The following is an 11,129-nucleotide window of genomic DNA, read 5'->3' as shown; positions in this document are numbered from 1 at the left end:
GCCTCTGAGATTGTAGAGATGATCAACATTCTTACGTGAGCATCATTGGCGACCCATATCGCATAGTTAGGGTTCGACTGGGATTGTATGAGAGCATCTTTGTCTGATGATGTTCAGTGGTGATGGGCAAGGAGCGGTACCATCAACATAACCAATTAGGTTGTTTGTGACAAGAAAAGGGTGAATCATTGTTTTCCAAAATCCATAGTTTGTTGGAGAGAGAGTAAAACCGAACTTATGGGAATTATGAGAGGTTTTCTCAGCAGTTATGAAAGCAACAATTAACGCCATTGCTAGCAAGGAAGAAAGAAGATGAAGATCAGAGAATGTTTGGCGACAACTAGGTTTAGCGACAATAACGTTCTGATACCAAGATAAACAGATTGTAATATTGTGTGTATTGTATTATGAAAACACGATTACAATATATATATATATATATATATATATATATATATATATATATATATTATAGATATTTACACTTTGTACCCTTCTAATACTTAGCTATATTACAAAGTGTCTAATATGGTTTGTTATTGTTATGTTCTTCTTGCTATGTTGGGTGATGAATTTGTTTTTGGTTGAACCATTTGTGTGAAATCTAATTGAGTTTTAAGCATATTTTGAACCGGGGTTATTTCTGAATAGCTTACTATACCGGGGTAAAAATATGAAAATACATAAACATAGAAGGGTATCTACGCAAATATCCCGCCAATAAAATGCCGGCTCTCTTCTCCCTCAATCTATACCAAAAGATTGATTCCCCCAAAATCAGACACCAGTTAAAAATCAATTGAAGTTGTTGAAATCGTAGTCGGATTCGACGTTGTACTCACTCCAATCAGGTCAGTTCTTCGAGTCAAAACGTCATTCCATTTTTCAATTCTCATCCTCGTTACTTGTCGCGAGCACTCAAATGCATATACGAGAGGGAAATGTTTGAGTTTCTGTGTTCGACTATTTTGAATGTTTATGTAGTGAACGCAAACATGCATAGAAGAAACGAGTTGCGAATATGTTAGGGAACGACTTTGGCAATCTGACATTTTCGAAGTTTTGATACGTGTTGTTTGAAACCCTATACTTTGAGGTTTGTGACTGATTTCAGTATGCACACATTTTCTCTGGTGTTTATGTTTGATTCATAGTCATAACTCTTGGACTGTTTGGGTTTAAAAGAAAATAGGGACATGGGCTTTTCTTGTTTCTTGTGATAGCCAAATGGTGATGTCTTACCTTTCATTTGCGTAAAGATGTAGGGTTGACTTTGCTGATACTCATTCCCATTAGAAGAGTTTTCTCTTTTTGTTTAACTAATGCACCTTTCATTAGCATTATGCCTTTGTGTATGCTTGTCTTTTCATGGGGATATACATTTTAAGCCAAAAGGAATGAATAATCTTCCCAGCTTTTCAAAACCTTTAAGATTTTGGCACCTTTGGTAGGGTTTCAATTTTGTTTTTCTTGGCATATATCTATCTTTAATTTAGGCAACAGGAAACAGTTTGTTGACTTTTCATATTATATATTTTAACATGAAGTAACACACAGTGGAGATTAACATCCACTATGTCTGACCTAATTTAGGCAACTGGATTGTAACTCTATGTAAACATCTACTGTTCGATTCAACAAGCATTTAACTACATTTCAATCTTTATGTGCACATGTATATTTATCTACATGTAATAAACTATAAGTTAAAAAATCACCATATAATGAAATTGTATGATACTATGAATAATACCATGTGTTGTTGAATGTTTATGACATGAAACATTTGATATCTTACATTCTTTTTGAGGACATTTTTACTGATGATTTCATTCTTAATGAAGGAATGATTGTGTTGGAAGGTGGTCATACTGACCACAAAGCAATATCAAATACTATACCAATCAGCCACTTATCAAATAGGGAGCCAGAGATTAACATTCATGATCCAAATGACCAAAATCTCATACAGGGTTTCAATGGAGACATGAGTCTTCAAGATATGTATAATAAAGAAGGTGATTTTGATGATGAAGATGACAGTGATTGGGAGCCTTTAGAGAAACATTTAACAATTGTTAAATGGTTTTGTGTTAATTGCACTATGGTTAACGTTGATGGAGCTTTCTATTGCCATGTATGAGATATGATCATGTCAACTCCTTTCATCATCCATAATTTTCCTTTTTATATATTTAACTAATGAACTTTTTATATGCAGATGTGTGGAGAGCATAAAGATTCTGGAATCCTTAGGCATGGCTTTCTTGCATCATCTTCAGAAGAGGCAGATTCTATTCAGAATGCATCATTGAAGCAAAATGGGAAATCAGAAGGTCTAAAGAGAAAAAAACTTTGGCCCCACATAAGTTTATAAAGATTGATTTTTTCATTTAAATTGTTTTCATTTCCTTGATCTTTTTTTTTTTCAATCAATGTTAGCTTCTTGCTCAAAAACTTTGGCCCCACATAAATCGACAGCAGTGGGGTTTGATGACAGGATGTTGCTTCATTCTGAAGTAAGAATTCTTCCCGATATTTCAATTTTCATTTTTTAAAAAAAATTATTTTTAATAGTCTTGATGGTTTTATAAATAAAAAACTTTGATGTCATCATTTTTTGATCTTTATAATTTGTAGGTTGAAAGGAAGTCTCTTCCTCATCCAGAAAGACCAGATCGTCTTCGAGCAATTGCTGCCAGCCTGGCAACTGCAGGTGTGTGACTAGGATTCCTTGTCTTTTTTTTTTTAAATTTTTTTTTTTTTGATTCTCTAAATTGTCATTTCTGTAAATTTTAGGTATATTTCCTGGAAGATGCCAACCGATTTCAGCAAGAGAAATTACACGTGAAGAACTTCAGATGGTAAACATTTCATTCATTAGTTTAAAGTCAACTTGCAATCTTGACTTTCCACTTTCATTGGTATTGGCTATAAAATAAGCTGATTGTGATATACCCTAAACTTTAAGGTAGTGTTTGGTATGAGGGAATCAGGGAGGGAAGGGAATGGAATGGAATGGCTCATTCCATTGGAATGAAAAAAGCTGTTTGTTTTGTTTGATGGAATGGAATGGAATGCACCATTCTTGAAGGAATGTGATTCCTTCTCTTTTGTAAATTCTCATTTTGAAGGAATGGAATGAAAATTTGCAATATAACCCATTTTTATTTATAAAATTTGTAATATTAGAGAACAGTTATTTGGATTCTAATGAGCTTTTATGTTTAATCTTTTAGTTTTGCAAATTAAAATTTTATAAATTAGAAGTGAATAACATATAAAGTAGAGTTAAAACTTAACACTATACAATGTATCTTAATATAATAAAAAATTGATTCCATTCTTACACACCAACCAAACATGATTCTGGAATGTAATGACTGATTCCATTCCATTCTGTTGTTTTCAGATCCACTCTCATGAGAATATTGAATCTGTTGAACTCACAAGCCAACATGTTGCTAGGTACATTAAATATCAATTACTTATATAACCTCTTAACATTTTAGTATTTCTCCATTATATTTAAGGTTTATCTCAAAAAAGACCTTATATTTTATGTTTTTTCCGGATTAAACCACAAATTTATTTTTTGCCTGAAAAAGACCTTGTGTTTTTTCATTTTTTCCGAAAAAACCCTCAACCTCCTAAATACTTCCAAATAAACCCTCAACCTTTTTAGTTTTTCTCCAAAAAAAACCCCTCACTCACATTTTACAATTTTTTTGGCAAATACAATGTAAAAAAATAAATTTGAGGTTTAATCTGGAAAAACACAAAATATAAAGTCTGTTTTGAGATTAACCCTTGTATTTATTAGCAACAATTGTTTTTCCAACAGTTATTTCACCCCTGATACATATGCAAACAAAGATTCAGCACTTGCTGCCAGGCTGGCAGCAGGGTTATGTGCTGACCTGGCATCAGCTATATACTCAGGGCGTGCTAAAAACGGGTTTGCACTGGTAAAAAGAAGTTTCTACCTATAATTCTTCACCTCTCTATTTGTTCCATTAATCTTTATGTTTGATGGGTCATGGGTCGTGGGTCATGGGTCATGGGTCATGGGTCAGGTGCGTCCTCCAGGTCATCATGCTGGAGTGAGACAAGCAATGGGATTCTGTCTGCATAACAATGCAGCAATTGCTGCATCAGCAGCTCAAGCTGCAGGAGCAAAAAAAGTCTTGATTGTTGATTGGGTAATAATCTTTGTAATTAAAAAAAAAAAAACTATGAGTTGTAGTTATCTAACCTTATTTATTTACAGGATGTACACCATGGAAATGGAACTCAAGAAATATTTGAGCAGAACAAAACAGTAATTTTTTTTTATTCGTGCAAATAATTGATACTACTTTCTTCAACTTGTTAATGATATTATTATTATTATATGGTTAACTCCATATTCTGTATTTTTTTTGGTTTAACCACAGAAATAATTTTTTTCTTGGTTAACCACAAAGAGTTTGTGATATTTAAAAAAAACATAAACACTATAAGTGTTTCCTGGTAATAAATTGCAGGAGGCCATGTAAAATTAACTATCATTCATTCTCCTATAAAAAAAAAATGAAACTCAACATAAATATAAAACAATATAGTTGATTAATTTATTTTAAATCATAAATAACATCGTAGATTACTATCTGACTATTTCTGATGATACTGGTTTTAATTATTATAGGTGTTGTATATATCCTTACATAGACATGAAGGTGGAAAATTCTACCCTGGTACAGGCGCTGCCCATGAGGTAAACATAACCCTAATTTTTTTTTCTCTCTCTCATTTTTTACATCGAGAAGGGTAAAATGGTCATTTCACTCTTATATATATGTTATCAGGTGGGGTCCATGGGTGGAGAAGGGTATTGTGTAAATGTTCCATGGAGTCGTGGAGGAGTTGGGGACAATGATTATATCTTTGCATTTCAACATATCGTGCTTCCAATTGGTTATTTATTTATTTACCTAGTTTGCTTTTTATCTTCATGTTCTTACTTTTAAAACCTCACTTAATTTCAGCGGACGCATTTGCCCCTGATATCACAATCATTTCAGCTGGATTTGATGCTGCAAGGGGCGACCCCCTTGGATGCTGTGACGTAAGCAAGCTTTTCATACATCTTTAAATTTTCTTAATATCTTGTGTGTGTGTGTGCAAAAGACGTAAATGCCCTTGCTAACTTGAGAGCTTATATCTTTCATTTCAGGTTACCCCTGCTGGTTATGCACAAATGACCAAAATGCTGTCTTCTTTATCTAATGGAAAATTGCTTGTTATTCTTGAGGGCGGGTCTGTTTTCCACATTTTTTTAGTAATTTATTATTACTATTATATTTGTAAAAGTTCATTTTCATGATATATAATATATGTTTTTTTTTTCCAGATACAATCTTCGCTCAATATCATCATCAGCTACATCAGTAATCAAGGTTAATCTATATTCTATGATTAATCATTCAGTGTTTAGTGAATAAATAACACAACACTTTTTTTTTTTTTTTTTTTTTTTTTTTTTTTTTTTTTTTAAGGTATTGCTTGGTGAAAAGCCTGAAAGCATGCTGGAGAATGTTGTGCCTTCAAGATCTGGACTGCAGACTGTTCTAGAAGTTTTGAGTATCCAGAGCAATTTTTGGCCGACTGTGGGCCCCGTATTTTCCGAATTGCAATCGCGATGGGGATCGTATATTTTCCAAGAAATAAGTAAGTTCATTATTTTACTTATCTATTAAATAATTAAAATATCTATATAACCAATCAATATGAAACAAAAGATTTTTACATAAAAAAACGTTGCATGATATTCTTGAAAGTGAGTTGATGTATCTTTTTGGTGTTATGTGGAAAGGACCACTTCAAAGTCGTCTTTTCTAGTCCCTAATTAAAAACATCGACCTCAATAAATTGAAATTATTAAATTCTCTAGTATCGCCCTTGAAAATCCATGTTCATACTATATAGTTCTAGCCACTTAGTTTTCATTTCATTGTTGTATTTCTTGACAATTTATTTTCTAATAAACAAGTTAATGAAAGTAGGTTGCTAATTCTAATTTTAATGTTGTAGAAAAGAGGAAAAGAAGCCGATTTGTGGTGCCTATATGGTGGAAAATGGGACGAAAGAAGTTTTTACATCACATCCTCACAGAGCAACAACTTCGATTTAACTCAAAAAGGCGTAAAAAAATATTATGGTTATGAAATTTCCATTAGTCACCCTCATTTTGTACTCTACCTTAATTTCTAGCTAAATAGTTTTTTTTTTGAGGGGAATTATGACTAAAGTTTTTAGGTTTAAGAAAAGATATTATCATGATGTTTTTTGTTATCTTTTTGACATCAACAGACAATGATGTTTGACAGCTTAACTTCATCTCTGTGTCACATTTTGGACCTCAGAAAGTTGGAAGAGAAACACCACCATTAGATTGCTTTTTCTATAGCTCTCCCCTGTCCCCCTCCCAACGTACAACCATCATAGCATGAGGTACACCTTTCATTACATGACGTACAACTCATCATTGCATTATTCTTCAAGAGAAAAAAAAATGTACAAACAGTTGGTGAAAATTCTTTAAACCAACAGAGAAATTCATCATTGAAAAAAGTTGCTGTGGTCCTACTTTTTTGTCAAATTCTAGCACTATGACTAGGAAGAGTTATTCCATCAAATTCAAAATTCAAGAAAAAAAAAAAAGAAAAAAGAAAAAAAAAAAAAACTCGCCAGATTTCAATCCTATTGATGCATAGCCGGAGGTGGAGCCATGGGGTACGCAACCGGCATAACATACGGCGGGTGGTGGTGGTGGCTGTGCGGCATCATCACCGGAGTTCCAACTGCCGACGGCATATGGCCGGGAGCGGCGGCGACAGGGTGGCCCATCGGTGCACCATACATCCCCATCCCTGGCGGCACTGGGTGGTGCGGTCTGTGTTTCATGGGTGCTCCGACGGTTGGGCCGCTAGACGGGTTGGTGCTTCCCGTGATTGGGATTTGATGCGATGATGACACGTCACCATTGTTGACACTTGTGATGTCGTGAATACTCGTTCGCCTTCTGTCTCTATTCATGGAGTTTAATCTTATGAAGTATTTTTGTGCATGACTTGCTACTTGTGTTGGTGTTCTTGATATCACATAGTTTCTTGAAATACTTCTCCAATCTCCTTTCCCAAATTTGTCCAATCCCAATAAAAATAACCTACATTTGTACCATATGCATTAGAACTTGTACCAATCACAAATATGAGATGTAAATCATGTATACAACATATAATATAATGGACTGCTATTAGTATTGTCATAATAATAACAGTGTAAGATGTAAAGCAGATATACAACAGACTGTCTGACTCGACATAAGACTGTTATTGGTGTTGTCATAATAAGGTAAAGCATCCGACTCGATTATTCTTGCTAGCATGTTGTACTCGAACCAATTGAGAGTGTGACTTCGACTATTCGTGCTAGTATATTGTAGTGGAACAAGTGTGATACGTTCTAGGGCTAAGCTGTGGATTATTGTACATTACGCAACATGAGTTGTACAAGGATATTGCAACAATAATTGGTTTTTTCTGACAATTGCGTTTTCCAATGGTCAATCAATCAACCACAAGTGGTACTGTCTATATACATAAATTCTGTAATGATTTCGTAATCAGGAAACGTACTTTTAAGTAATAAAGAATTAATGAATCCTTCGTCGATACTGAAGATGGAAACGATTCCTTCATTGTAATTGAATAACAGAAAGGTGGACAGTTATGGTGGCGACATACCTATGCTCTTCTTCGGTCCATGGAATTCCTTTCCGACGTTCTTGTTCTGCCCTGGAATTTGCTTTTCCGCTGCTTTGTCCGGCGGAATTGGAATCATGACCGAACCCGGAAAACCCGTTGGTGTAATTGCAAGAGGAACGACGATTGGAAGTCGACCCGTGGTGGTTGTTTTCCTTGGTGGAAGAGGAAGAGGATTCCTCTCCGAGGTACTTCGGAATTGGAATCACTCCGGCTTCAATGTCATCAACATCTTCGACGAGTAATCGGTAGTGTTGTTTCAACTCTGGAATGGTTTTGGTGGGGATAAGTGAAGCAATTGTATCCCATTGTTCTTTGGAATCGTGAGTCCAGTGGTTGGCAATGGCATTCTCGAATGCCTTATCTTCTTCTTTGCTCCATGCTTTTGATGATGACATGGTTGTACCTGTTGCTTTAATTGTTGTACCTGAGAGTTGTTGGTTGATGGTTTTTGGAGAGGTGAAAGAGAAGGGAAAGAGAGAAGAGGGTGTGTGGAATAAGCAGAGGAAAAGTGAGAGGGGTAGTGAAGGATAAGAATTGGGTATCAATTGTATTAATGGAATAGGACCACTTTGGTGTTGAAGGGATGGGCTTTTTTGTCATTTTCCTCCCAAATAATACTTCAACATTGGCTAACTCCTTTTCCGGTTTCCACTCTCAAAATTCATAAATTCTGAGTAGTCCATAATTTTAGATACTCCATATCTTTTATTTTAAATGTTACAAAATATATATATATATATATATATATATATATATATATATATATATATATATATATATATATATATATATATATATTATTAGTCTTATATATACTTAAATACGTTGTTTCGGGTTAAATACAATAAATTATGTTTTTATTGATTTGTTTATTATATTAGTTTTAGTTTATTCTTATAGTAATCTTGTACTCTAAAAATATACTTAATTATATCAATGTTATCTAAGAACTATAAATAGTTTCTAATAATTAAGTTTACTTCTAAAATATAATATCTTGATAAGAAAAAAAATGGTGTATACTTTCTGAATTATAATATATTCTATACAAATGAAAAGAAAGTAAAATATGAGTATGTTTGCCAAAAATAGGTGATGATGATTTTAGTTATAGTGGTTATTTTGTGTAATTGGAATTAACAAAGAGTGACAAATGGAGATTTTAAACTATGATCTAATACAAATTAGATGTACAAAATACAGACTTATTAGACAAATTTGATCCCAAGTTGAATTAGCAACCCAGACATCAATACAAGTGACCATATACGACATGTAAGACAAATTTGTCCTTAGTTTTTAACTATTCATTAAAGGTGGTTTTTAATTATTATTCAATATTATTGTCCATAGTTTTTAATAATCGTTTCCGTTAGAAGTCTTTTAATCCTATAAAAACTTGTGACGAATCCAAGATTCATATTTGAATATATGTCTGGTTTAATTACACAGCCTTCGTCTGTATCTTCATATGCATATATTAAAGCTTTGAAATGTGAAAAATATGTGTTCGTTCATACCTTCAAATGGATATATTAGAGGTTTTACTTCTCGTTTAAAATTTAACGGTTTTTTCACTTCTCATAGCTACTACTTTATTTGAGTTTTTAATAGATTAGATGGTAACATTAAAGTCAAGATTTTGAAGAGAAAAAAAAATTCTTATGAAATGATGGTGCGATTCATATGATTAAACTTAAAAGTAACCCTAAGATTAATAAAATATATTTTAGAGACATGTTAGAAAATACTAATAAAGTACAATATTCAAATCTTCCAAAATTAATGGAATTAAATTAAATTAAATTAAAACATAAATACTAATTACACCTATTTTTACGTGAACCGAGACACAAATAATAGTGCATAAACTAAAGTCAAACAATTTTAGGGGTGTTCAACATAGTGCATAATGAACTGAACCATAAATATAAGGGATAATTACTTATATAGGTTAGAGGACTACTAAATTGATTTATGCTTTCTAAGATTTATACATGATTTTTTTTAGATTTAGATTTTTGTTTTGTATTTTGTTATTCCTATGCATACACTTAAGGTTTGTTGTAGATTTTTGAGAGTTTGGATAAATTTGAAAGGGTTCTGGAATGGGTTTGGTGAAAAAGGGCATTTTGGTCAAAAATAAGGAAAGAAAGAAATGTATATTGGGGTTTCAAAATTTGATGATTCAAGTCTTATTGTTTGATGCATGATGTATTTAAAGTTATTATGTTTGCATTGTTTGATGCAGGACGAGGTTAATCAAACAAAGATTTAGGAATATTTATTCAAATTGACGAGTCTGCCCTTTAGGCTGATGGAAGATGGTGAGATTTTCAAAAATAGAATGTTATACTAAGATAAAAGAACGTACAATTATTTTAATAGGAATAAATGAAAGTATGCTCCTATAATAATAGCAAGATGTTATTTCTTGCCTTTTATCTTATCAAAATTGAATTGCTTTTCGGATCCGGACAAACTGATATAACACAAGCATTTATTACATGTGTTAAGTTAGCATTGTAACTTAATATTCAAATTTTGAATTATAACATCCTATTTTCATATGTTTTCTGTAAAACCGTTTGTAGTTTTAGTAAATATCTTTTTAAAGAATTATACTTTGGAAAACAAATCTTGTCGAACATTTTATTTTTTAGTTTAGTTCTTACAGGGGTGCAAATGTCCACAATATAAAATTTTTATTTTTTACTTATAATGTCAACTTACTTTCAGTTTTTCATCCATAATAGTAATATACTTACATGTCTTTATTGATGACTTTGAGTTTTACATTTTTGTATCTATATGTCTGGTACTTCAATTATTTTGCTATTTTTTTATAAATTCATTTTATTATAATGCACGTTTGTCGTGTTATTTTCATATTATCATAATTTATATATCATAGTATGCCATTATGAATTTCTTATTAGTCATGAATTAAATAAAATTGTTGACGTTCTTTAATCATTTTCAATATTATTTTTAGACAAACGTGTTACACTTTATAATATTTTCATTCGCTGTTATATACAATTCATCACTTTCACATTTATTATGACTTATTATATTTTTAAGCATGTAGAAAATCTAAGTGTTAGAAAAATTCCGATGGCATTTTAATGAATCCTATAAAATATGGATTACATTATTATACACACCAACAATGCAAAATCAAACTTATGCTACATCTTTTTTGTTCAAATTTTATTTTATTTTTTGTTGTCCATATAATATTTATAATAATAGCAACCGTGGTTTCCACGGGTTATAACCTAGTTACTTATATAGGTAAAAAATATATATATATATATT

General features: G+C 32.2%; 2 protein-coding genes across 3 annotated transcripts; one reads left to right on the top strand and one right to left on the bottom strand.

Moving 5' to 3' along the window:
• The first annotated feature begins 714 nt into the window (after positions 1-714).
• Positions 715-6,443, top strand: LOC145103245 (histone deacetylase 15-like). 2 transcript variants are annotated; one of them, XM_079040805.1, is made up of 18 exons: positions 715-851; positions 985-1,096; positions 1,845-2,137; positions 2,222-2,336; positions 2,443-2,519; positions 2,641-2,716; positions 2,800-2,864; positions 3,413-3,468; positions 3,845-3,968; positions 4,077-4,202; positions 4,271-4,321; positions 4,688-4,756; positions 4,848-4,956; positions 5,028-5,107; positions 5,216-5,298; positions 5,393-5,438; positions 5,538-5,709; positions 6,073-6,443. In XM_079040805.1, the coding sequence occupies exons 3-18, from the start codon at positions 1,847-1,849 to the stop codon at positions 6,204-6,206; spliced, it is 1,674 nt and encodes a 557-aa protein (XP_078896931.1). In that variant the 5' UTR covers positions 715-851; positions 985-1,096; positions 1,845-1,846; the 3' UTR covers positions 6,207-6,443. The 2 variants fall into 2 exon arrangements, with proteins under 2 accessions (XP_078896931.1, XP_078896932.1); XM_079040806.1 differs by lacking the exon at positions 985-1,096.
• Positions 6,444-6,554: 111 nt separating this feature from the next.
• LOC145103246 (Duplicated homeodomain-like superfamily protein) lies at positions 6,555-8,344 on the bottom strand. Its single transcript, XM_079040807.1, has 2 exons — positions 7,788-8,344; positions 6,555-7,207 (listed from the first exon to the last, which is right to left on the bottom strand). Exons 1-2 carry the CDS (start codon positions 8,201-8,203, stop codon positions 6,742-6,744), a joined length of 882 nt encoding a protein of 293 aa, XP_078896933.1. The 5' UTR covers positions 8,204-8,344; the 3' UTR covers positions 6,555-6,741.
• Positions 8,345-11,129: the final 2,785 nt, after the last annotated feature.

The sequence above is a fragment of the Lactuca serriola genome, chromosome 4, assembly GCF_051521515.1.
Source record: "Lactuca serriola cultivar US96UC23 chromosome 4, Lser_US96UC23_V15, whole genome shotgun sequence".
Taxonomy (NCBI): Eukaryota; Viridiplantae; Streptophyta; class Magnoliopsida; order Asterales; family Asteraceae; genus Lactuca; species Lactuca serriola.
This window is presented reverse-complemented; position numbering and strand designations above follow the sequence as displayed.